Source organism: Camelus bactrianus, chromosome 7, assembly GCF_048773025.1.
Source record: "Camelus bactrianus isolate YW-2024 breed Bactrian camel chromosome 7, ASM4877302v1, whole genome shotgun sequence".
In the NCBI taxonomy this organism is placed as follows: Eukaryota; Metazoa; Chordata; class Mammalia; order Artiodactyla; family Camelidae; genus Camelus; species Camelus bactrianus.
In genome coordinates, this window is record NC_133545.1 from 9,478,285 (window position 1) to 9,501,661 (window position 23,377).

At 39.2% G+C, this 23,377-nt stretch overlaps 1 protein-coding gene across 11 annotated transcripts in view; it reads left to right on the forward strand.

Moving 5' to 3' along the window:
• The window catches only part of TPK1 (thiamin pyrophosphokinase 1), a 337,202-nt gene that overhangs the window by 146,591 nt on the left and 167,234 nt on the right, over nt 1-23,377 (forward strand). For 10 of the 11 annotated variants that reach the window (XM_010953180.3, XM_074366867.1, XM_045515744.2 and 7 more), the window contains one exon: nt 16,250-16,345. The exons of the other annotated variant lie outside the window; for it this stretch is intronic. In XM_010953180.3, the coding sequence (XP_010951482.1) occupies nt 16,250-16,345 (96 nt within the window). The remainder of the gene's footprint in view (nt 1-16,249; nt 16,346-23,377) is intronic. 11 annotated transcript variants of the gene reach the window in all.

The following is a 23,377-nucleotide window of genomic DNA, read 5'->3' on the forward strand; positions in this document are numbered from 1 at the left end:
AGGTTATAAAGTGTAGGCTGTTCTGACGGGAATTCCAGGGCCAGCAATGCCTGCAGATCTGTGCGCATCCCAGCTGCCCAGCAGCTGATCAGACTTTCCGTCAGCAAATGAAGACCGTTCCCAAGTCAGTGTTTGATATTCATGCTCAATTACTTTAACATTGGCGTGTTTCTGTTCATTCCCCGCAGTCTCACTTCTCATTAACTCCACACCTCAGCCTCATTGGGATGGAAAGCCCTCAGCCTTGCTTAGAATTCAGAGTTTTACAAACTTATAGATATTAATCATATTTTGGGGAGCAGAAGAAACAGCAGGGGAGGCAGGGACAAGCAGATTTGGAAACAAGTTAAAGATCTGGCCAGATGTGACTTTTCTCCCCCTCTCTTAAATACTGCCAGCGTGCCACAACCACACGTGTCAGCCTGACAGTTCCTGTCCAGGATGAGGAAATAGCAGGAAAGGATGGGAAGCCAGATTTCTTGTTCCTGAATGGCTCAGGGGTAAAGGAAAATTTTGACTTAATGCCTTAGGATGAATTTCTCTTACATATTTCCTGCTTCACTTTTTATTTTAACCTCAAAAGCTAATTTATGTTTGTTAAGGTTTACTTTTTAAAGTAAAATTAAGTAAACCTAATTCCTACATTGGCTAGTTCTGAATTGAGATAGTACAATCCAGTTTTTTTCATGTATCAATGAGAACTCACTGCCTTGGAACTCTTTGGATCTGTTCTTCGAAGGCACTAGCAATGTCTTGTATAATGTGCCCTGTAGAGCACGTGGTGGATGTTTGGCTGCAGTTTTAATGATGATGGTAATGACAACAAGTTAATGCAGCATTACCCACAATTCATATAAGCCATTATCTCCAACTTAAGTGGTGTTTAAGCTGCTCTGTTACAAATGAAAGGTTATTTCCACTTTCAAAGACACATTTTTCCCACCTGGTCTGGATCTTCAATGAGGCTGAAACTCATGCTCTATTGAAGAAAGTAAAATAAAGAAGAAATTTAAAATGCCAAAGTTTTGCTAAAACCATAAAATGGGTTCATAGCCAATATTTATTTATACTTTTTTTCTCCCAATAGATACATCTTTGACTTATAGGAAAAATCCAGATTTATATGACTATATACAACTTTAGATTCCACATAAAGTGATATCACATGATGTTTGTCTTTCTGTGACTGACTTCACTTAGTGTGATAATCTCTAAGTCCATCTATGTTGCTGCCGATAACATTATTTCATTCCTTTTTATGGCTGAGGAGTGTTCCATTGTGTGTGTATGTGTGTGTGTCACATCTTTATCTAGTCACCTGTCGACATTTAGGTTAATTATGTGTCTTGGCTGTTGTAAAAAGTGCTGCTATGAACTATACACAACTTTAAATTGCTTTGCCTGCTTAATTTCTGAAAATAGTAAAATATAAAGTAGTTGATTTGTTAGATTTTAAACAAGAATATACCTCTTGCCATCTGTATTAGTTAGTTATTACTGTGTAACAAATTGTCCTAAAATTTAGCAGCTTAAAACAGTGAACAGTTCTCTCATGCAAGGTCTCTGGATAAGGAGTACGGGAGTCAATTAACTTGTGGTTCTGGCTTAAGATTTCTCATGAGGTTATATCATAGCGTGTTTTTTCAGTCACCTCAAGGCCCCCCGGGGCTACAGAGGTCTCTTCCAAGATTATTCATGTGGTTGTTGGTTGGTCTTACTGGCTGCTATGTCTCACTGGTTCTTGGTTGGAGGCCTCAGTTCCTTGCCATTGGGCTGCTCACAGCAGGCATCCAGGGAAAGAAGGAGGGAAAGGAAGCATGCATGCAAGAGAGCCAGCCCAACACAGAAGTAGTACTCTTTCTTATAACCTAATTTCATCATTGATAAACCATCTCTATGGCTCTTTTACCAGATATCATTAGTCACGCAGACCAACCCTGGTGCAGTGTGGGATCGGACTACACCAGGGAACAGGCATCACTGATAGCCATGTTGGAGGCTGGCTACCAGACCATCTGACTTGGTACTGATAAAACTTGAGTGGTAGGCAGTGAGAAAGATGTTTTAATATCATCATAATACATTCTTGATCTGTAATTAATAAAACGTAAGAGGAAAGAAGAAGACATCACGATTAGCAATTGCTCTTTGATTAAATCTTTCTATGCATAACCTATTTCAAGATAAGTTACATACCAACCACCTAATCACAGGTCTTTGTGTCTATCGCCCTTAATTATTTATTCCTTTGGGTTTTGGACAAGATGAGATCAAGCCCTGATCCACCACTTAGTTCCAGATGGTCTGTAAGGTAAGAACAAAGATAGACAGTGTATACTTTTTGTTAATATGCAGTAGTTTGAAAATTGTGTATTTTAGACATGCGGTGATCCACCACCGAACTGACGTCAAAGATGCAGTTTGAAATTTCAAATGAAGAACAGTGTGATTTGTAACTGTCAACGTATTCTTCCATGCTGATAGCTCCATATAAGCTATTTTAATATTAAACATATAGAAATAATAAACACTGATCATACATACTTGTAGTCCAACTACTTACAGTCCACTTCCCTGATGCACATAGTGTGCCATTCTTAGTTCACTCCCTAGAACTGTTCTTTTCAGATCAGCTGTAATATCTTGGTGTTTCCCCTTTTGCCCGTGTGTTTTAGGTCTTCCTTGCCTGGTTCACTAATATTAACTCAGAATGATGACTGTCTCTTAGAGATGTTCCCTTGATTTTTTTTTTTTTTTAGTTTTTCATTCGTCAGTGTTTCTTTGATTCAAGGCTAAAATCACTTACTTCAGTCTCTTTAATTACTCTATTAGTCATGCCCCCATGTGTCTCAGTTTCCTGAGGCCTTTTGAAGACACTGTAATATCTCATGTTCCCTTGATGTTCTTTCATAGTTGTGTACTCTGTGGGGTCTTTACTGGACATAGGAAAGGAGGTTTTAAAGCATTCTTCCTTACTGCTTAGGGCTTGAGAAACTAGTTGCAGTATTTAATACCTTAAAAAGTTGCAGAATAACAAGTTTTTCCATAAATATAGATGTGTAGGGTAGAAGATAACAATATGTTATAAATAAAATGATAAATATGTAAAATAATTTAAAATATAATAATAATAATTAAACAGCATTATTTATCCCAAATTCACGATGTGGAAACAGGCCCATAAAGTTTAAATAACTTAAGGAAAATGGTCGAGCTAGTCAGAAACAGCTCTTGGATCAATGTCCATGTTTTCTAGAAAAAGAATTCTGTTGAAACTAGGAGTCAATTGCTACTACTGCTTAACAATTTACATATTTGGTCTGTTGGACAAGAAGGTTGTTCCTTGTGCTAGGTACATAGTCTTGAGTGTCAGAGGTGTGCATTTTAGTTTTCAAGTTTTTATAAATAATGAGGCAATAGTATTTTCATGAACTAACTATGCAGATTATTTTTGAGTTGTTAGTTTACAGAAATCTTACCAAGGCATATGAAAGTTTATATAGCCCTGGCTTCTTCATGTACTTGTAATAATGATCAAATACACGTGGAAGACCTCCGCAAGCACCAGCCATGAACTATGTTAATGTAAGGCGCTAGTATCTTGTTATACTTTCTAAAATTGTTTACTTAAGAGCTTTTTAATAACTCTCCTCAGTAACATCGCTTTTTAAAAAGATGTCTGATCATTTCATTTCCCTAAGTGGACAATTTATAAACGTAGATTTGATTCATAATTAAAATCAATTATAATATCCTTTTGTGTTTGATCGTGCCTTGGGTTCCATACCATTTAAATGTAACAGAATGTCCACAGATGTTTTTAATCTTCAGTTAAACATCTACGTTGATCTGCCTAATCTCATGAATCTTAATGTTTTCTACTTTTGGCTGTGTGTCTCTCCCAGTTCTGCCCTGCCGCATGCCAACAACTTTTAGATGTAAAATTAATTAGAGAAAATGGCAACTGGACTGTGAGAAACTGTAAAACAATCATCAAGTTTGGCTGTTATGCCAGACAGAGGAAACTGTGGAAATACATAGAGCTCAACTCCATTTATTGGTATTTTTTTTAAATGAAAAAACAAAACAAATCCCCTGAGTGTAGTAAATTCTTAGGCTTAAGCCTTAAGACTTATTAACATATGTTAAGCTATAAAGGCTTTGTTAAGGGAATTTCAGACAGGCAGTTTCCATTGACAACTGAGTGACAGGCTCCTCACTTGATATTCTTAAAACTGGTTGGCTTCCCCTTAGGGCATCTCACCAAGGGAATGATGAGACAGGCAGGGGATATTATGTGAAACTGTCTCTTGAATACACCTTAATTCTTATGCTTGCCTCAATCACAGTCTTTTCAAATTGTCTGTATTTTCCAAAGCCTGTTTTGCTTGAATTTGTTTAACATACTTGAGGCATCTGGAAAGGGGGAGCCTGTGTCCTTTAAACTTTTAAGAACTCCGCATGCCTCACATGTGGCCCCTTGGCCCTGCCTGCGTCTTACCTGTATCCTCCAGGGCATCTGTGACTGTTTCTCCTCCGTTGTTCATCTGGCTCGTGGCACCCCCTCTCATCAGTCCTCTCCCATCATGGCTCCTCACAGGTAGCGGTTGAATATTCCTTCCTTCGTATTTTTCTTGCAGAGCTTGACCTAAGCAAATTCATCATAATTGTCCTCCTTTTCCCTGTTAATATGTGATCTCCTGCAACTGTGACTGGTATTCAGGTTCTTGTTCCGTCCCAGAAAGAATTCAGAGACAGGACACAGAGGTTAAGGAAGTAGGGATTTATTAAGGGATGGACAGGACCCTCTCACGGGGAGAGCAGGCAGGCTCAGGTGAGCATCTGCCCTGAGTTTCTTCGGCAACTTGGTTACATGGGGTATAGAATTTGAATGGGTGGAATATTTATCAGGGCCAGAAGGGTTTGGGGTCGTATTCCCTTATTTTCATCCAAACCCCACCTTCCCAAAGGAAGGAGGGCTTTTCGTCCTTATTTAATCTGGATCACGAGTGTCATGGCATTGCTGCATGATGGGTACTTCCAATCTGCAAGGCTAATTTTATTGTAGTGAGGGCATAATGAGCAAAAGGTTCATTCAGACACTGGAGATTCCTGCCTTCTCCCACCTTTCTTTGTCTGCCTCCAAGGCACTTGTCACCCCAAAATGTGTGGCCATTTATTGGCCCAGAGGTTCCTGCTTTTCTTTCTCTGCCCAGGGACCCCTGGTGCTCCCATGATGTATGGTTTCCTGTGTTTGGCCTGTGCCCCTCCTTGTTGCCCATTTCCTGCCATTTGGCCTGCACCCGTCTTTCTCTGCTCATGTCTACCTGTCTCCCTGCTGCAACACAACCTGAAGTCTTGGTTATTTGTCCTGGGATCTCTCGTAGTTAGTAGTTTCTAGGTTCTCCTGCAAGTTTACATGACTCAGGTATATAATCCTTCTTTTAGAACTAGAACAGCAAAGCACTGGGGCCACAACGATACTTGGTGTAAAAACGTTTCTATGAGCAAATGAATTTGTGAAATTTGACATTCTTTAGGTCCCTCTTGGAAATTCACGCACAGTGTCATTTAAATAAGCCTGCCAAAATTTCTGTTTCATTTACCTTAGTACATTTTTAAGTGAGTTTGACCACTGAATAACTGCCCTTTACCTGCTAACGTTTAATGTAGGGTACTGGTTTCCAACAGGATAAAATGTGTTTGTATACTTGTAAGTTTGTTTTACCATTTTAGGTTTTCTCTACTTTTAAAAATTGTTGAAAGAGAATCATCAACACAACGCTGAAAACAGTAATAACCCACAGTTATTTTAAAGTGCTTACAATATGCCAATCACTTTGATACATACTTTCACTTATAAATTCATTTAATCTTTGCAACAAATTTTTCTTAGGTTGGAACTGTTATTGTACATTTTACAGAGGAATATGGACGCCCAAAGAGGCTGAGTAACTTGCCCAAGTCTACACAGCTGGAATGGTTTCAGTGGGATCTGAACAGGCATCCGGGCCCCAGAATCTGTGCTCTTTTCCAGCCACTCTGCCATCATCCTCTAGTTGAAAGGAACCTCATAAAATAGAAGCTTATTCAAGCATCCTAATGTAGGAAGAATCTCTCTAGCTCTTTGTTTTAGGGCTTCCCAAGACCATCTCCAGGTTCCATAATTCACTAGCGGACTCACGGGACACAGCATATAGCCATATTCACAGCGGTGATTTATGACAGTGAGAGGTAGAAAGCAGAATCAGCAAAGGGGAAAGGCGCCTGGGGGATAATTCTGGAGAAAACGAGTCACCAGTCCCAAGAGTCCTTTCTCAGTGGAGTCACATAAAATGTGCTTAATCAAATTGTAGCAAATGTGAAATGTTGTCACCAGGGAAGTTCATTTGAGACTCAATGCCCCGCATTTTACTGGGGGCACCTGTATGCAGGTACCCACACCCTCTGCATAGCATATATCAAAATTCCAGACTCCCAGAAGGGGGAAAAAAAAAAGCAGGTGTTCAACATAAACCACATGGTTTGTACAAATAATACAGGCACAGTGAGCCACCGTTAGGGAAAGTTATTTATCATCGTGGGGAACTAGTTACTCTGAGTTCTCAGGTGTTGGTCAGAGACCAACCTTGCAAGCAGGCCTCCTTAAGGATAGCATTCCCAAGTCTGCTGTGTTAGCTCTTTTCGACACCCTCTTCCACCCAGAACTCTGGCTCTGCTTTTAGGAAGGAAGCCATCATTTAAGACCCTGTGCTCTTCTAAAAAGACTTGTGACTTCCATTAATAGGATGTGACTTTCTTGTTTGAAACACTTAAAAGCTTTTGTTCAGTGCCATATTGAAAGGAAAGATTATTTTACAACATCCAGGACAATGAAAATTATGTCAGATTAGAATGTCTCTCAGTGTTTGGGATTGAATGGAGGATTGCTATAAGGTTAAATTGTATTTATTCTGGGTTTTTTGGGTTTTTTGGTTTTTTTGCATCATCTAGGAAACCAGATTATATTAGGCAACCTGTTACTTAGAGTTTTTAAAAGTTTAATCACGTGACATTTCTTGCTGAAGAAATTGTGACTCGTCGACTGTCCTTTGATGATTAAAAAAAACTTTTCAGTTTGAAAAGTAGAAATGTTTTTTAGAAGTCAGGTAAACAAAACTGAAGTCTCGATATACCATAATATGCTTTATACAATAAAGAGGAAAGTGGAAAATGGTTTGTTTGTGTTTCCATTTCTACAGGGTAAAAAGATAATTTTCAATACCTGTATCAAGGAACAAAGATCATTTAGATTCCAGTTGACTTTTGGGAACTATTCCCCTTCTTAGCAAATTTGAGAAAAGGTTTGGGCTAATTTTAGGTCTGTAGCTTTGGTTATCCAGAGTGTAGATCGTTGCATTTTATGCCTGCTCTGCTCATAATTAGGCAGGCAGTTTCTTATTACAGAGTGCCGGTCAGTTCAGTTCCATGAAAGACTATGGAACCTCATTATTAAAAATGTAATATGTTTAATTTTTTGAAGACTCTTGGGTGTATCTCCCAAAATATTTTTAAGTGTATGCTTACATACAAGAAGAAAGGCTACTTTAGCCATGAATAGGGGAAAATAAAGCTTGTGGGAGCTAGAATTTTAAGACCCTGTAAGGCTATTATCTTTACTTATTTAAAAAAAATTGCATATCAATGTTCTAATGTGATGGGCTAGTAAATTATATTTCATGTTTTTAGAGCCAACTTGAAAGATGATCTTTGACATCTTCTTGCCTCCTTTTCTTTACCCTTGATTGACAGCCATTTTCCCTCCCAGAAGTGTCAGTTTCTTTCATACTGTCCTTTAGCTCCTTAGTCCTCAATTGGATCAGCCACTTTCAGTCCAAACCCTGCTTCACACTCCAAAATTATCTTCACTTTCTCTCTCTTCCTCTCCAGTGAAAGTCATCTTCTGCTTAATGAAACGGATCTGTTTGCTATTGAGAAGCAAGTACAAGTAACTTAATTCACAGTAAGAACATCATGATGGATTATCTTTCCTGCTCTTGCTTAGATTTTAAAAGGAGAAACTCTTCACCCTCCTATACCAGCAGTAGGAATACACATCTTTACAGCCTTCCTAGAAAGCACTCTGGCAACATCTGTCAAGAGTCCTAAAAAAAGTTCTTACAGTTTTCCCAGTAATTTCACTTCTAGAATTTAATTCTAAGAAAACAACCAGAAGTAAACATTTATACACAGAGACATTGATCATAATATGTTTAATAGCCGAAGAAGTGAATGGTGTCATAAATATGATAAATATAGTGACAGTGTGATGAGTTCGGAAGGCAGAAGAAGGGGCGGAGAGGGGTGCTGAGCATTAGTTGCCTGTTTTCAGGCGTCTGCCAGTGCACTGGGGCTTCCAAGCCTTGGGCTAGAACAGAAGCATCATGGAGTCAGGCAGGGGTCATGCCTGCCTAAAAGCTAAAGGATTTTCAAGGATTTAAAACAGGTTCTGCTTGAACCTGCCCAAATACCCAAAGTTGAATTAAGCAGGGTTGTGTACGAAGCATGGTAGGTTAAGCGTATGGGCTTCAGATCACATACAATGTCCTTGTCAGCTGTGTGACCTTGGGCAAGTCATTTCATCTCTCTGAGCTTCAGTTTACATATCTTAAAATGTGATAGTTAACATTTATCTTATAAGGTTATCTTGGAGATTCAAGACCATAATTCACATAAAGTAACTAATATCTCCTGTAACAAAATGTGTGCTCAAGTGTTAATTTTTATTATTAATTTAGTGAGGAAGATAGTTAATTATCAATAGATCACAATTTTAAGATTCTAATTTTAAGATACTTTTGAAGTTATGTGAATTTTTAGAGAAATTATATGTTGTTGGGAAAAATGTCAGTTTATTGAAAAGTATTTTAGATTTTATAACAACATACATATTGTATTTAATTATATTACGTGAGAGGCTATGATACAGGAAAATGGTGTGCAAGAGGATGGCCTTGTCCCAGGTCTCGGTTGAGTCCCTGGGACACACCCCGCCAAGTGTGGGTCCTTGGCTTCACGGAGGGAAGAATTTTAAGAGTGAGCCGTGGTTGATTAAAAGTAGTTTTATTCAGAGAGATGCACATTCCATAGACAGAGTGCAGGCTGTCTCTGAGGGCAAGAAAAAGGACACGAGATCAGGGGTTGGTGTTTAGTTTAAAGTAAAAGTAGATACACGCTCCATAGACAGACAGACCGTCTCTGAGGGCGAGGGAGTGGAGAGGCCGGGAGACGTGGTGTTGCTAGTTTTTGTGGGCTCGATAGCTTCATATATAACAAGTGGGAGAATTATTCCAACTGCTTTGGAGAAGGGGCAGGGATTCCCAGGAATCGGACCACCACCCACTTTTTGACCTTCTGTGATCAGCCTCGGATCTGTCATGGCACCTGGGGGTGTGTCATTTACCATACTAATATATTATAATGAGCATATAATGAAGCTCAAGGTCTACTGGAGGTCAAATCTCCCACCATCTTGGGCCTCAAGGACAATTGGGAGCTGAGTTTTCTGCCATCTTGGTGCTAGTTGCTGTGTCATTCCTTTAATGGCTGTGCCCTGCCCCCTTCCCTCCTGTCTCAGCTATATGCAAGCCCCTCCAAATAAATTTCCGGAATCGGTGTGCAAGGTACCTAGGAGGAAATAACATTTCCAAATTCTTAACCTTATAAATGTAGTCCATAAAGTTACAGTAGAATTCTCAGCACCCATAAAATTTTTGCAGGATAATTTGCACAAGTCCTTTATTGTCCTGGGTAGATGGATGGGCATTAAATGATTTACCCTAAAGTAAATAAGCTAATAGCAAATTGGAGGATGCTTTCAGCAGACTTGCCTCTTGTTCTAATGAGGCTAAGTCTCCCTCTGGATATATAGTACATGAAATAACAGTTGATAAGTTGTTATTTTTTTTCCAAAGGACTTGTTTCCTTTCTAATTAAGGAGTTTTAAAGGAGTCAGCATAGTATAACCTGATAGGTTTTATGTCTGTTAAATGCAAAAACCCATTAACCTACTTTAGTCAAATTATTGGCAAACATTAAATTAAGTCATCGAGAATGACAGTCTAATGGCTTTCGCATTGATCTTTTGAAATTAGGTTGATTATTGACACTCATTTTCTTATAATAATTTCTTACAAGTTGTCAGTGAATTCAAAAATATTTTTATAAACCTCCACACAAAGTTCTACAGGGAATGTTAACAGTATTTGCTTAGTCTCGTAATCTTTGCTGCAAGGTGGTATGACTGTGGATGTTGCTCGAGGTTGTTTGGAAGTGCTGGGTGAGAAGTTGCTCTGCGTTCCTCTGTGCCCAGCGCTTTCTGGGAACTATTACAGGGCATCTCAATAGCACTTTTAGTTTGCGTATGAATTCCATTAAGATGAGGAAAAGGAGGTTCAGAGAGATTCTTTTTTTAATGCCTGAAAAATATCCCTTCATATTAAACTCCTCGTATATGTGTAGAGTTTGGTGGTTAAAATCACCAAAACTATTATTGGGCCTGGAATGGGGGTTGATGGATAAACTGTAGTTCACAGGCCGGATTTGGTCCACTGTCTGCTTTTGTATCTGGGAACCTCAGAATGGTTTTCACAGTATGAAATGGTTAGAAAAAAAATCAAAAGAATAATATCTCATGACATGTGGAAATTATGTTGAATTCAAATTTCAGTTGTATTGGAACACAGCCATTCCCATTCTTTTTTTTTTTTTAGTCTATAAAAATACAAAGACAGAGCTGAGTATTTGTGACAGAGTCCCCATGGCCTACAAAGCCTAAAAGAATTACTGTCTGGCCTTTTATAGAAAAACTTTGCTGATCTTTGGTCTAGAGTGACAGTTTATCTCAGGCTTTTATAAATGACTTTATTCATTGTTGAGTGATTCCTACTTGCCATGTACTACACTGGGTTCTTGTTCTGCAGATGCAAGAGTGAACAAAGGGACATAGTGGGTACCTTCATGGAGCTTACAGCTTAAAGCTAATATTTTGATTAATATTTTAACAGTCATAAGGTAGATTTAATAAATTTACATAATACAATTGGTCATTAATAAAATATTTTAATACTCATAAGGTAGACTTTTGGTCATTTAAATAATAATGAAATTGTTTGGTTAATCAAATAATAAAATTATTTCGTTAATCTAAGCATTTACCATAACCCCTATTGTTTGAAACTTTTTTCTTTTTAAAATATGTTAAGTTGACCGCATTGAACTTAAACCTGTCCTTTTTGGATGACTTGTGATTTTATTCTGATTAGGATCATATATCAGGAACATCTATTTTGGTGTTTGCTTTAGCTGTAGGTGTCGGCAGTGTTGGAAATTGACCTGAACTTTTATCATTCTAGGGCATGTTCTGAAAACTTTGTTGCTAAATTTTCACTAAGTCCCTACTATCAGTTTGTTTCCTTGTCATTTGTCTTTCTATTAAGAAATGAATTATGACTCATTCAAAAAATTGTGAATCATTTACGGCTGCATTTGTTAGCCTAAACGTACATTTGTATTTCACTTTCCCTGATTGGATGTTAACTTTGTTAACATTAATGTGTTGGTGCATTTTAATTTATGTAATTGTATATGAAGCAGTAATATTTGTCCCCATTTTAAGAAGCTTACTAATCCTACCCTAAAACATAAGTGTTCATAGTTTCCTAATGGCAGCAGGTAGCAAGCATGGTACCTGAAAAAATAACGTCATTGTAATTTTCTTTGTTAGACTCATTGTCTGGTTTACCCCCATTTATATTGTAGAGAAATGTACCATTAGTCCCATGAGGAGAGAAATGGTTTTAGCCCATCCTTCATTTGTTTATCCATCAGACTTCCATAGACTGCTTGGTATGTGCTGGTATTGTTCTAAAAACTGAAATACTGGGTCAGTTTCCTCGTACTCAAGGACTTCCTTATGCCTGAAGGTCCTGGGATCCCAGAGCAGTAGGCAAGGATTGCCAGACGTGTATTTTTGCCTCTATGCTGTGTGCTGTGTGTGTGTGCGAGTGCGTGCGTGCATGCGTGCATGTGTGTGTGAGAGAGATTTGTTCCACTTTGGTTAATTTGTTCCACGAGTGCATTCTCTCTTATGTAAGTACTGCTTCTGTACTTTGTAGGTAAATTTGCTTCTTTCTAATCATCAGTCTCCTCAATTCTGATATCACATTGACAGTAAGATTAATTTACCTTATTTCTAACTTTCTACGTATTTCTGCACCTTTAATATTTGCTTTAAAATTTTGTTTTCCTGGCTCTTCAGGCACCTACCATTTTAATATGAATTCATGATATTCCCTTGATCATTATGAATTCTTTCAATTTACGACATTTTTTATGCTACAGTACTCCATACTGCAGTTTTTTTGTTCTTCAGTTACACCTCTGCTGAGGAGAAGCTGATGTAATTGATTAGTGTTTTTGTTCTTTTTTTTTTGTTTTTGCCGAGTTGGCATCCCTTATTGCCATGTGTTGCAGTTGGCTCTGTTTTGAAGAGTGCAGCATAGCCCCAAAGTCAAAATGGTGTTTTGAATGCCCACACTACCCCTACTACTAGGTGAAAAGAAAAGAGCAATTTAAGGGTGACCCGAAGACTGACCTTCTTTGAAGCATCTATTACACAGTGGCCAAGTATGACTAGGAATTTCTCTGTAAGGGAAGAGAGAAATAGACAAGGACCCTCCCCTTTATGCTGTCTATCTTTTTCACCCACAAACACACACGTATTTATAATTTATATATTTACTAATTATGTTACCCATGTTTTTGTTTTCCACCGGGCTGTATTACCAGTATCTGGTGGAGTCCTCCTCCTTCTGTGCACAGTACTATTTAATAAAACAGCAGACACCTGGGAAGCCCCTAAAAAAGTAGTTGGTTGTGCCTCTGGTAATTGATTTATAATTAAATTTATGTGTCTTTTCCTGGTTTGGGTTTATGGGATGAGAGAGACTTGATAAGGAAGACTGTGGTCAGTTCAACACACTGGAACCGAATTTTTCAACTAGTTATTCTACCTTACTTGGGTCTCCTTGCTTTTCCTTTTATGTGGGTATGATTTGGAGGGGATAGGTGGGCGTTGGGCTTCTTCATCTTCAAAAGATTTCTTTTTAGGTAGAGCGAAAAATCAGAATAGCCTCGACCTGGACACATACTGAAATTTGTGATGTCAATCCCAGTCTCTTTCTTTCGAATTTTAGTATGAAACAAAATCAATAAAAAGTCATGTTAAAAATAATAAGCCAGCTTGAAAGAAGTGGTGTGTTCATAAGGAGAACTTATTATTAGAATTGTAATTTAAATTTCTATTTGTAAAATGAGAAAGATACACAAGAAAGAGGCATAGGATGAGATTGGAGCTACCCACTGGCTCATAAAATAATAATTTGTATTCTAAGAAAATATATTTCAGACAACTGAGAAAAATCAAAGAGTACTAGTTGAAACAGGAGTATCCACTCAAACATTGGTATCTTAAGACTGTTTTAAAGAATTTTATAGTTTATGCTTTGGGAGATTACTGTATATTTTACAGTAAATATATAAAGGTATCTATTAGGAAACTAATACTGGAAATAATTTATTAGAGAATGACGTACTTTTTTAATGGGCCAAATCGCATATCTTTTATATCATATGGGTCCTTGGATAGTCAGTGTGACGTGTTCTGTTCTGTTTTGTTTTTTAAAACATCAGGTCCAGTAAAATTCTTCACAGTGCCCAGTGCTTCTGACTCCAGGAAATGGAATCTTACTCTCTATTGTCAATAATTATAAATAGATATTTGACATGTAACGTGATGGGTGAGCATAGCTTGATGCCTAATAGCATTTTTACATTTTTCCTTGTCTGCAGGTTCTCAGTAGTTTCTCATCTTTAGTTTTATATTTCTCCTCTTTTAGATCTTAATATGTTATCCTAAGGCCAGAAGACAGTGAAAACATCTTTAGTTGACCAAAGGCCTGTTATTGCACTTTGGTTGATAATATTCTGTTTTGCAGATTTCCTTTCTAAGGGGTTGAAAGCTGCCCTCCGAGGGCTGTTGGAGCTGTTCCTACTTGTAGTGAATTTGTTCTCAGTCTGTGATGAGATTAGATTCATTTAAACTGGTGAAGAGTCCAAGAAGCCTTGGGTGGCTGATAAACACCAACACCTCAGTTAGAGTTTCTTGAAGTTCTTGGTTTAGATGCAGTCTGAATTTTTCAGTGCTGGTAATCTCCATGTCCAAAACTGAATTTTTCAGTGCTGTGTGTCCGTCTTAAACTGATGAAGTGAAGTAAGATATTATTCAAGCCTTGCTCTTAGATTTTGAGGAGCTTTTTTTGTAATGTCATTCTGTGGAACCGGCTCTAGAGATGTTGTATGACCTTGTTCTATGAGATGTCTCGGAATTTGTTCCCACTTCATGGGAGTGGATAAATTGGATTTTTAGACGTGACTAGCTGCTAATTACCACCTAGCCATCCAGTGGTTAGCCAGTCAATCGAAACCTCTTTTTATTTTCTTAATCTACAAAATATCATGGTGAAACTAGATAGGGTACTTCTTGAGTGCTCTGGGGCTGTAATGTTTCCTGTGGATCTGTGCTGCTTCTCTGAGGATAGCTGTGAAGATAGATGGCTATCTGTTGCTCATCTCTCGGGCTTTTGTTTCTATTTGCCTTTTAAATTAGGTTTCTTCTTGTTGGAATGATTATTGTGAGTACTTTAGAGAGGAAGATAATTCCCCATTGTAGTGTATGCTATATTTAACAGTAAGGTACCACACTCTCCTACCCCTTTGCCAGCAGACATTTTTATTCCTCAAGAATGTTACTGATTGGACACTTTTACTGTACAGCAGACAGATGCCAGTCACTGGAAACAATAAGGAATAGAACATAACTCCTGTCTTCAAAGAACTTTGAGTATAATGTCTTTTGGTTTGGTGGCAGTCTGATGTCCTGATAATATTCCTGTATGGTCTGGCATATTCTCGTATCTTCTTTTTTAGGAGTGTGAGCCTGAAGCAAGTCAACTTCTTTATACCCTTGCTTGGCCATTATAGTAAATTTCAGTGTTCTTTTAGGGTCAGGAAAGTATATGTCAATGATCTTGTAAAGATGACATATACATCTTTGAGGGCATAATATATTTCTGAATGATGAGAAGTTAATTTTTTCATTGGTCACTACATTGTAAGGTCAGTCATAAATGAATGAAGCACAGGTTGAACTTGACACATTTAAAGAGACCTTGAAGTTTAAGAAGAACATTTAAATCTACTGAGAATGGTTCTTGGAGTAATTTAAGAGGCAGTATGGGTGTTTTGTATCCTTGAAAACTCTTTGAATGGCGACTTTATATACTAGATTATATTTAGCTTTCCCTTACTCAGCTGTGTGTCAGACCTGGCATTGTTTTATTCCAGAATTAAGAAGTCTGAAGCCTCACTGTGCTCTGTTTTTATATACCCTTGCTTCTAAGGCTTTAGAGGAAGAGGTGTCATTTCAAAAATACCATTTCTTGAAGCATCTCAGTTCACTAGTGCCAGCAAGCTGGTACTTCTGTGGCGTATGTTTATAAATATATTTTAGTGTTTTTCAGTAGGTAAATTATCCATTTTGAAGAGGTAAAGAACTTATAAATTCACTTCATTATGTCCAAAAGAGAATCCAAGAGACAAATTTATACAGACACAGCTCTTCCTGCTTCTTTTTACATGGAGGGAAGAAAAGGCAGCTGTAAAGGAATTTTATAGGATAGTTAACTTGATTTTACTTAAAATGTAATTTGTCATCAGTTCAATGTTAGTTTTTCCATTCATGTAAGTAAACTTAGGAGTGTGCTTAAAGAAATTCAAAGTTTTTTAGGAAGAGTTTCATTTTAATTTCAGATAATTTCACTGTGAATATGTTTTACAATACTTGTATCTGAGTCCTTATGTTAATCTTGAATGTCATCACAGCGGTGATTTTTAAAGACTGTTAGTGTAGTATGAGCTGTACTTTCCTGGGTGAAATGATTGTCATAATCAGATCATTATGGTGATAGTCTACCACCATTCCTGAGATGTCCTGTTATGTGAAATAAAAATGGGTAATAATAATGATCCTAATGATCGAGGTAATCACACAGGCATAGCAGGCTATGTCTTACTTTACTTTCATAGCCCTTGATCTTCTTCATAAGCCGACATCATTACTTATTCCTGCCTTTTATCTTACTTAACATAGGGATGTGAACTTATTTCAACTCCTGATCAAGACCATACTGACTTTACCAAGTGCCTTGAAGTGCTCCAAAAGAAGATAGCAGAAAAAGACCTACAGGTACTATATGCATCTGTTTGGTGGTTAGGAGTCTTAATTACCAAGAATTTGAAAATTGCTCCTTTTACTCATCTGAAATCATGGTTTGCTTTTGTGCTAATTATTTGGATTCCCTTGTCAGGTTTTTTTTTCAGTAGATCAAACAAATATGTTCTTAGCTGCCAAAACATGAAGGTGTACCCCTAAATCAGAGGTCACATATTCCAGAACCTTACAGTGATGAGATGTCTAAAAGGGTGAAGTGGACCTTGTATAAAGCAATCAAAGCCGGCAGCTCAGGCTCGTCCTAAAGTGAATAGCTGCTTTCCATCTCGGGTTGATTGTTGCCACGCAGAGCTGTGTGTGTGTGTGTGTGTGTGTGTGTGTGTTGTATGTGTGGGTATGTATTATGTAGACGAAACAAACAAACAAGACCTAGATTTGGCCATCACTGCAAACATATAAACAAAATATCAGTTTGTTTTTTTTTCTTTAAGTCAGAAGAGTCTACTGCTTTGCAAGGGTGAACTCCTTAAGGTGTTCGTTCAGTCATGATTTTCACTTAGCATCCAAGTGTTTAATCACATTAATTAGCTAAGGGACAAATTTGTATTTTATTTTATTTTACAAATTTTTGATACTTGTTGAAACGGTACACAGACTTTTTCAAGTCTGTATTTTGGGAAGATCAACAAAGTTAAACCTGAAGCATTGAATGACAATTGTCCATTAGTTCCCTGGGAAGGGCAGGAAGGTAAGCTGAGATGCATGATCGAACGTGTCACTTTAAACTGAGAAAACTAGGAAAACACCTTTGTGTATTAGAATGGTTTTCGTGGTACAAATACCAGGAGATGTTTCAGCCTTTCCTGCGTCATCAGGAGGGATCGGGCTGTCTTCAGACACAGCCCAGGCAGATCCTGTGTCTGCTGCTTTCACTACCTTTGCTTTGTCAGCTTTCTCTTCAGTCTGGTTTCCCTGACTGTCTCCAACGGCTGCCTGTAGCGACTTTACACCTTCACGTCTAGGGGGATTCAAGGGGTATAGGCATCACTTCTCACTGTCATTAGACCCAAGTCCTGAGATCTCTCCATTAACCTATACTTGGCTTTGGCAAAGGATGCTGAGAGCGTCCTGATTGTCTTAGACTGGAGCAGGGTGTGGGGTCAGTCCATATGTCTCATGGAGTCACACTGCATGGCTCATACACCCGTGGCAGTGGGGCACAGGAGGTGGAGAGACAACCCTAATGAACACTTCCTCCCTCGCAGGAGTCCATGAAAGATTTAGTGGAGCATGTATTTACTAACTTGAGGTAGTAGATCCTTTTCTCCGTTTCAAGAAAAGCCTTGTAACTGTCGTAATTGGCAAGTAGCTCATTGTGCAAACTCAACAAAAGTAATGGAGTGAACCTTTCTCAGCTCTGTTGTAGCTTGAGCTGTACCACGTGTGCTATTTCCAGCTGTCAACTGCTGTAATTATATACTTGTTTAAGGAAAACAGAAAAATATTGAGAGCTAACTACTTCATCCAGGCATAGCTGATTTTGAGGTTTTTTTAGGGAAAAAATGGAAAACTTTGACAATTGTTGCAGTTTTTCTTAAAAAAAAAAGATCCACTTCCACTGAAAGTATTGAAATCTGGGAATGAAATCACATGAGTCTCATTTGTTGTGTCTCATGGGTAGTATCTATAATACTGTATGAATCTCAAAACAAATAATCACATGTCAAAGTCAACAAGACCAAAATTCAGAGAGAGCGAGCCTCAGACTAGGGTAGTCAGGTGTGTATGATGTGTGAAACAAACTGCAGAAAGTCTTGGCCAATCCCGTGGAGGCCTGAAGCAAGAGGACCCATTAGAGGACTCCCACACTGGGCAGAAAGGACCAGACCCTCTTGCTCCCACCGTGCTTAGCTTAGTCATAGACAGGAAAGAGCGTGACCACAGTGGCATGCCATGCTGGGTCACAAAGGGGTCGCCTTTGGGCCATGACAGCCAGCTGCCCTCCTCACAGCCCGGGGCGAGGTCCTTGTGGGGACGCTGGGAGGAGGGCACCTCCATGGCGGGCACGCATTGGGTCCAGTGCACTCTCCAGCCTCATCTTGTGTTACTCCTCCTCCTGGTTCCTACAATATGCCAGATTCCCTCCTCTCCTTTGCCTTAAGCCTTAAGATGTTTTTGCATATGTTGTTCCGTCTGTTTAGAATTTTTTGAATATGTTTTGAATGTTTTGTTTGTTTGTTTTTGCGTTTTTCCTGTTTTTGCCGAGGCCGCAGTGGCAGAGCACGCCTGACATCCTCAAGGAGGACTTCGCTCCCCCAGCGCTCTGGGTTAGGCTCCACCGCTCTGCGTTTCTGTGCCTTCCTCTTTTCTCCTTTAAGATACCCTCAATACTTCTCATAATTGTGTTAAGTGTTCTAATTGTTTGCTTGAACCCTTTATTCCCAGCTTGGCTGTGCAGCCCCTGAAGCTGGGATCAGGTCTGCGTTGTTCACACTGACAGCAGGACTTTGCACACAAGGGATGCTTGGGGAATGAAGGGTCTGTGTTACACCCTCCAGGGAACACACAGGAGAGCAGGGCAGGACGCAGTTAGGGGGATGGCTTTTTAGAGAAGGCTGAGAGGTGAGAAATAAACAGGAGTTAGATGGCAAAGGGGAGGAGATGTTGGCCAAGCGCCACAGTGCACCGAGAGGATGGATAAACACTTCAGTGAACCAAGGGCAGGTGGGTGGAAGAGCTTTAGGACGAGAAGGGTGTGATTAGTTTGGTGTTGTAAGAAGCATGGTTAGATCAACTGAAGGCTACATTACTCACCATGAAAACTACACAAGGTAGTTTTTGTTCAGACTGAAAAGGTGTTTGTGTTAAATCTGACAAAATGGAGTATCTGTGAGCTTCCACCTGACTTTGCGTTTAACCTTGCAGCACAGTGGTATCTTTGATTGAATGTAATACCAGGAGAAAAGCAAGATAAGAAAGATTAGAAAGGAAAATTATGTAAGATTCCCCTCTATACATTTTCTTACCACCAAGTGAGATCATCGGGAGGGCTTTTAAAAATTTCTTCCTAAAATACACATAAACTGTATCAAAAAGTCCCTTACACTTCTCCACCTAATATATCCTATCAGATTATCATACATTTCTGGTTTTCCACTTACTATAAGTATGAATTTGTAATCAAAGTGTCTATATTTTGTAGTAAGGTCTTATCTCATTAGCATATATTTTAAATATTAATTATAATATAAATGAACTGAATTAAAGTAGTATTTAATATGTTAAGGAACCATACTGTGTAACATATTAGAACTTTATAGAATTTGGCTTAGAGTCTGTCTGTATGCTAAAGGAGTTTATTATCTAGAATATTAATTATTGTAAAAAAGTCATTTAATTACCTTATTTATTAATTTATCTATTTTAAACCTGCTCATCCTCAATTTTTATTCCTCTGCAAAAGGGTTTTCTGATACATGTGACTTTTTAATGCTTTTCTTTCGTGTTATTGTTTATCTGTAACCGAGTCATGAATAATACATTAGCAGGATGGCATCTGATACGACTGACTCTTCAAAGAGCAATATACTTTCTGATGCTGTGATACGCTTTTGAGATCTAAACCCTGGAATTCAGTGGGAGACATTAAAAGCTATTGCTCCAAGTTTCAAAAAATGTGAGATGCACATTGTTCAGGATGAAGCAGAAAGAAATCTAGATTATAAGGCCCTAAGAATAATAGGTCTCTTAAAATACAAATTAGGATATTTCCTAGTATTATTGGCAATAGAATCAATTACCTCAGTTTCTGATGTTTTAAACAGAGACTTTATATTGGACAAAATTTGGGCAGAAAAGTTGCCATTAATTTTAAGCTGCATATTGTGTAGGTTTAAACTCATATTAGTTTTATTTGCTAAAACCTCAGTACATTTTGGCCCATTTATACTCTTATTTTTGTAAGCAATCTTTTAATCAAATGATGCAGGATGCTGAATAGGTAAGTACTGTATAAATGAGAGCAAATGCCTAAATTATGCACATACACACAAATATTAATGACTACAAATTAAATACTACATAAAGATTGTAGGATTGATCGTTAACCCAAGGGGACAGAGTAGAAAGACCAAAAGCTCACCTTCTCTCAGGCGCACACCAAAATTACAACTGTTTACAGAACAGCTGTCAGTGAAGAAGACTGAAAACCACCAGCAAAATTCTTCTACAGCTAAAGCTATAAACAAAGACCCTTAAGGAGATGGGTAGGGGGGATGGAGCCATGGGATTTAAGCCCTGGGGGGCGAGTCACAAACAGGATAATGATTACAACTATGGATGTGCTCCCCAAGGAGCAAGGGGTCTGAGCCACACGTTGAGCTCCCCGTCCAGGGGGACCTGTGCTGGGAAGATGAGCCCCCAGGCGCTCGCTTCCAGGAGACCAAGATGGCGGTGGGGAAATAGAGACTCCACTCTTAGAGGGACACAGGGCAGAAGTAATTTGAGAGGTGTCGGGTCAGACCCACCTGCTGATCTTGGAGAGCCTCCTGGAGAGGCAGGAGGCACCTGGAGCTCCCCCTGGGGACATCGGCACTGGTGGCAGCTGTTTTGGGGAGCTTGTTCTGCCATGTTGACACTGGTGCTGGGGAGCACCGTTTTCGAATCCTCCCTCTAGCTTATTGCCCTCAGGCCCCAGCCTCCACTTACCCACCAGCACCAGCCTGTAGGCACCAGTACTGGGACACTTTGCAACTACCTGGGCAAGGACACAGCACTACCCGCCAGCAAACTGACTTTCTTAAGACCCCCTGAGCCAGCCCTGGACATGGCCCTGCCCACACACCAATGCACAGGCACTAGACCTGGGACTCCCAAGGCCTTGCAGCCAGAGACCCAGGACCCAGCTCCACCCACCCATGGGCAGGCACCAGCACCCGAATACCCTGGGCCTTGGCCCTGCCCGCCAGTGTGCCAGCTCTAGTCTTGGGACCAACCTCACCAACCAGTGGGCGGATACCAGCCCCAGGACAACTGCAGCTCTGGAGCTTTCAGTGGCAGGACCCCCCACCCACCAGCAGGCCAGCCGCCATTCCACCTAGAGGCCAACACAAGACACTTCGGATGTCACAGGTGTCAGGAACCAGCCCCACTCACCAATTGTTCAACACCAGCTTTGGGACCTCTGGGTCCAAAGCTAGAAAAGACCATGGCTAGAAACATGAAAGTTATGGAAGGAGAAGTCTCATTTACAAAGGCAAGTACACTGTGAATCAACCATGACAAGTGGGATTTATCCCAGGGACTCGAGAGTGGTTCCATATCTGCATGTCAATCAGTGTGATGCCTCACATTAACAATTTGAAGAATGAAAACCATATCATATGATCAGTTCAATAGATGTAGAAAACAAAATTCAACATCCATTTATCATTAAAACTCTGCAGAGAGTGGCTGTAGAAGGAACATGCTTCAATGTAGTAAAGGCCGTATGTGAAATGCCCACAGCTAACAGCATACTCAGTGGTGAAAAACAGAAAACGTTTCCTGTAAGATCAGGAGTAAGCCAAGAATATCCGCTTTTGCCACTTTCGTTCAATGTGGTGTTGGAAGTCCTGGCCACGATAATCAGACAGGAAAAAAGAAAGAAAGGGAATCCAGATTGGAAAGGAAGAGGTGAAACTGTCACTTACTGCAGGTGAGGAGTTCCACCTCTGGGTATATACTGAGAATAAAAACACTAATTCGAGAAGATGTGTACGCCCCAGTGTCCACAGCAGCATTATTTACAGTAGCTGAGATGTGGAAGTAACCGAAGTGTCCATCAACAGATGAACAGATAAAGAAGATGTGCTCTATCTATACGATGAAATGTTACTCAGCATAAAAAACAATGAACTTTTGCCACTTGTAGCAACACGGATAGACCTGGAGGGTATTACGCTAAGTGCAATGAGTCAGACAGTGGAAGACATACAGCGCACATTATCACTTATATGTGGGATCTAAGAAATAAAACAAACTGGTGAGTGTAACAAAAAAGAAACAGACTCACAGATACAGAGAACAAACCAGTGGTTACCAGTGGGGAGAGGAAGGGGTGGGACAAGAGAGGGGCTGGCAATTAAGAGGTGCAAATTATTATGTTTACATAAATAAGCTACAAATATAAACGGCACCGCACAGGGACTTTAGGCAGTATTTTATCATCACTGTTCATGAAGTATAATTTATAAAAATTGTGAGTTATTATTTTGTATACCTGAAGCTAATATAATATTGTAAATCAACTATACCTCACTTACAAGAACTACAGGATTATTACATTTTTTACTCTTTTAATTGCCCGAGAAGATACTGAATTGCGATTTATATGTATTAGGACCTGGTTTCTATGTATTTATGTCTGAATTGCAATTCTTGACTATTGACGGTTAGGACTTCGGTAATGAATATCAGATTGGCTTTTTACTTAATTCGTACATGGCATTTCTCAAGTAGACACGTATGTTTATGTACTGTCTGACTATATCTGATCGGACTAGTTACTTTTCAGTATAATAAGGTATGATTCCTAGGTTTGCAGGAAGAACTAGGAGAGTTCTCTGAGGCTCATCCTCCAGGGTGCTGTGGTGTCTCCAGAACAGTCATCTAAAGCAGAATATAATAAGCCTGCTGTGTGTGTAAACATGGATTCTGAAAAAAATAAATACTAACTACATTAGAAAAAGCTAGCAGATAAACCACCTTAATCAAGGAATCAAACTTAACACCATCAGTGAGAATTCATGTTAATAGCACGTGCCTCTCTCTCTGAGTGTAAGCTGAGAAAGGCACTTCCTTAAAACCCATAATCTCAGTTTAATCTTTGATAAAAAAAAAAATCAGAAAAACCCAAATGAAGACCATCCTGCAAAATACCTGACTGGTTTCTTCAAGGTCATGAGATACAAGGAAAGGTTAGGAATGGTCACAGAGCAGGAGATGAAAGAGACATGAAAGCTAAACGCGGTGGGGTGTTCTCATCTGCATCCTGAAGTGGAAAAACTG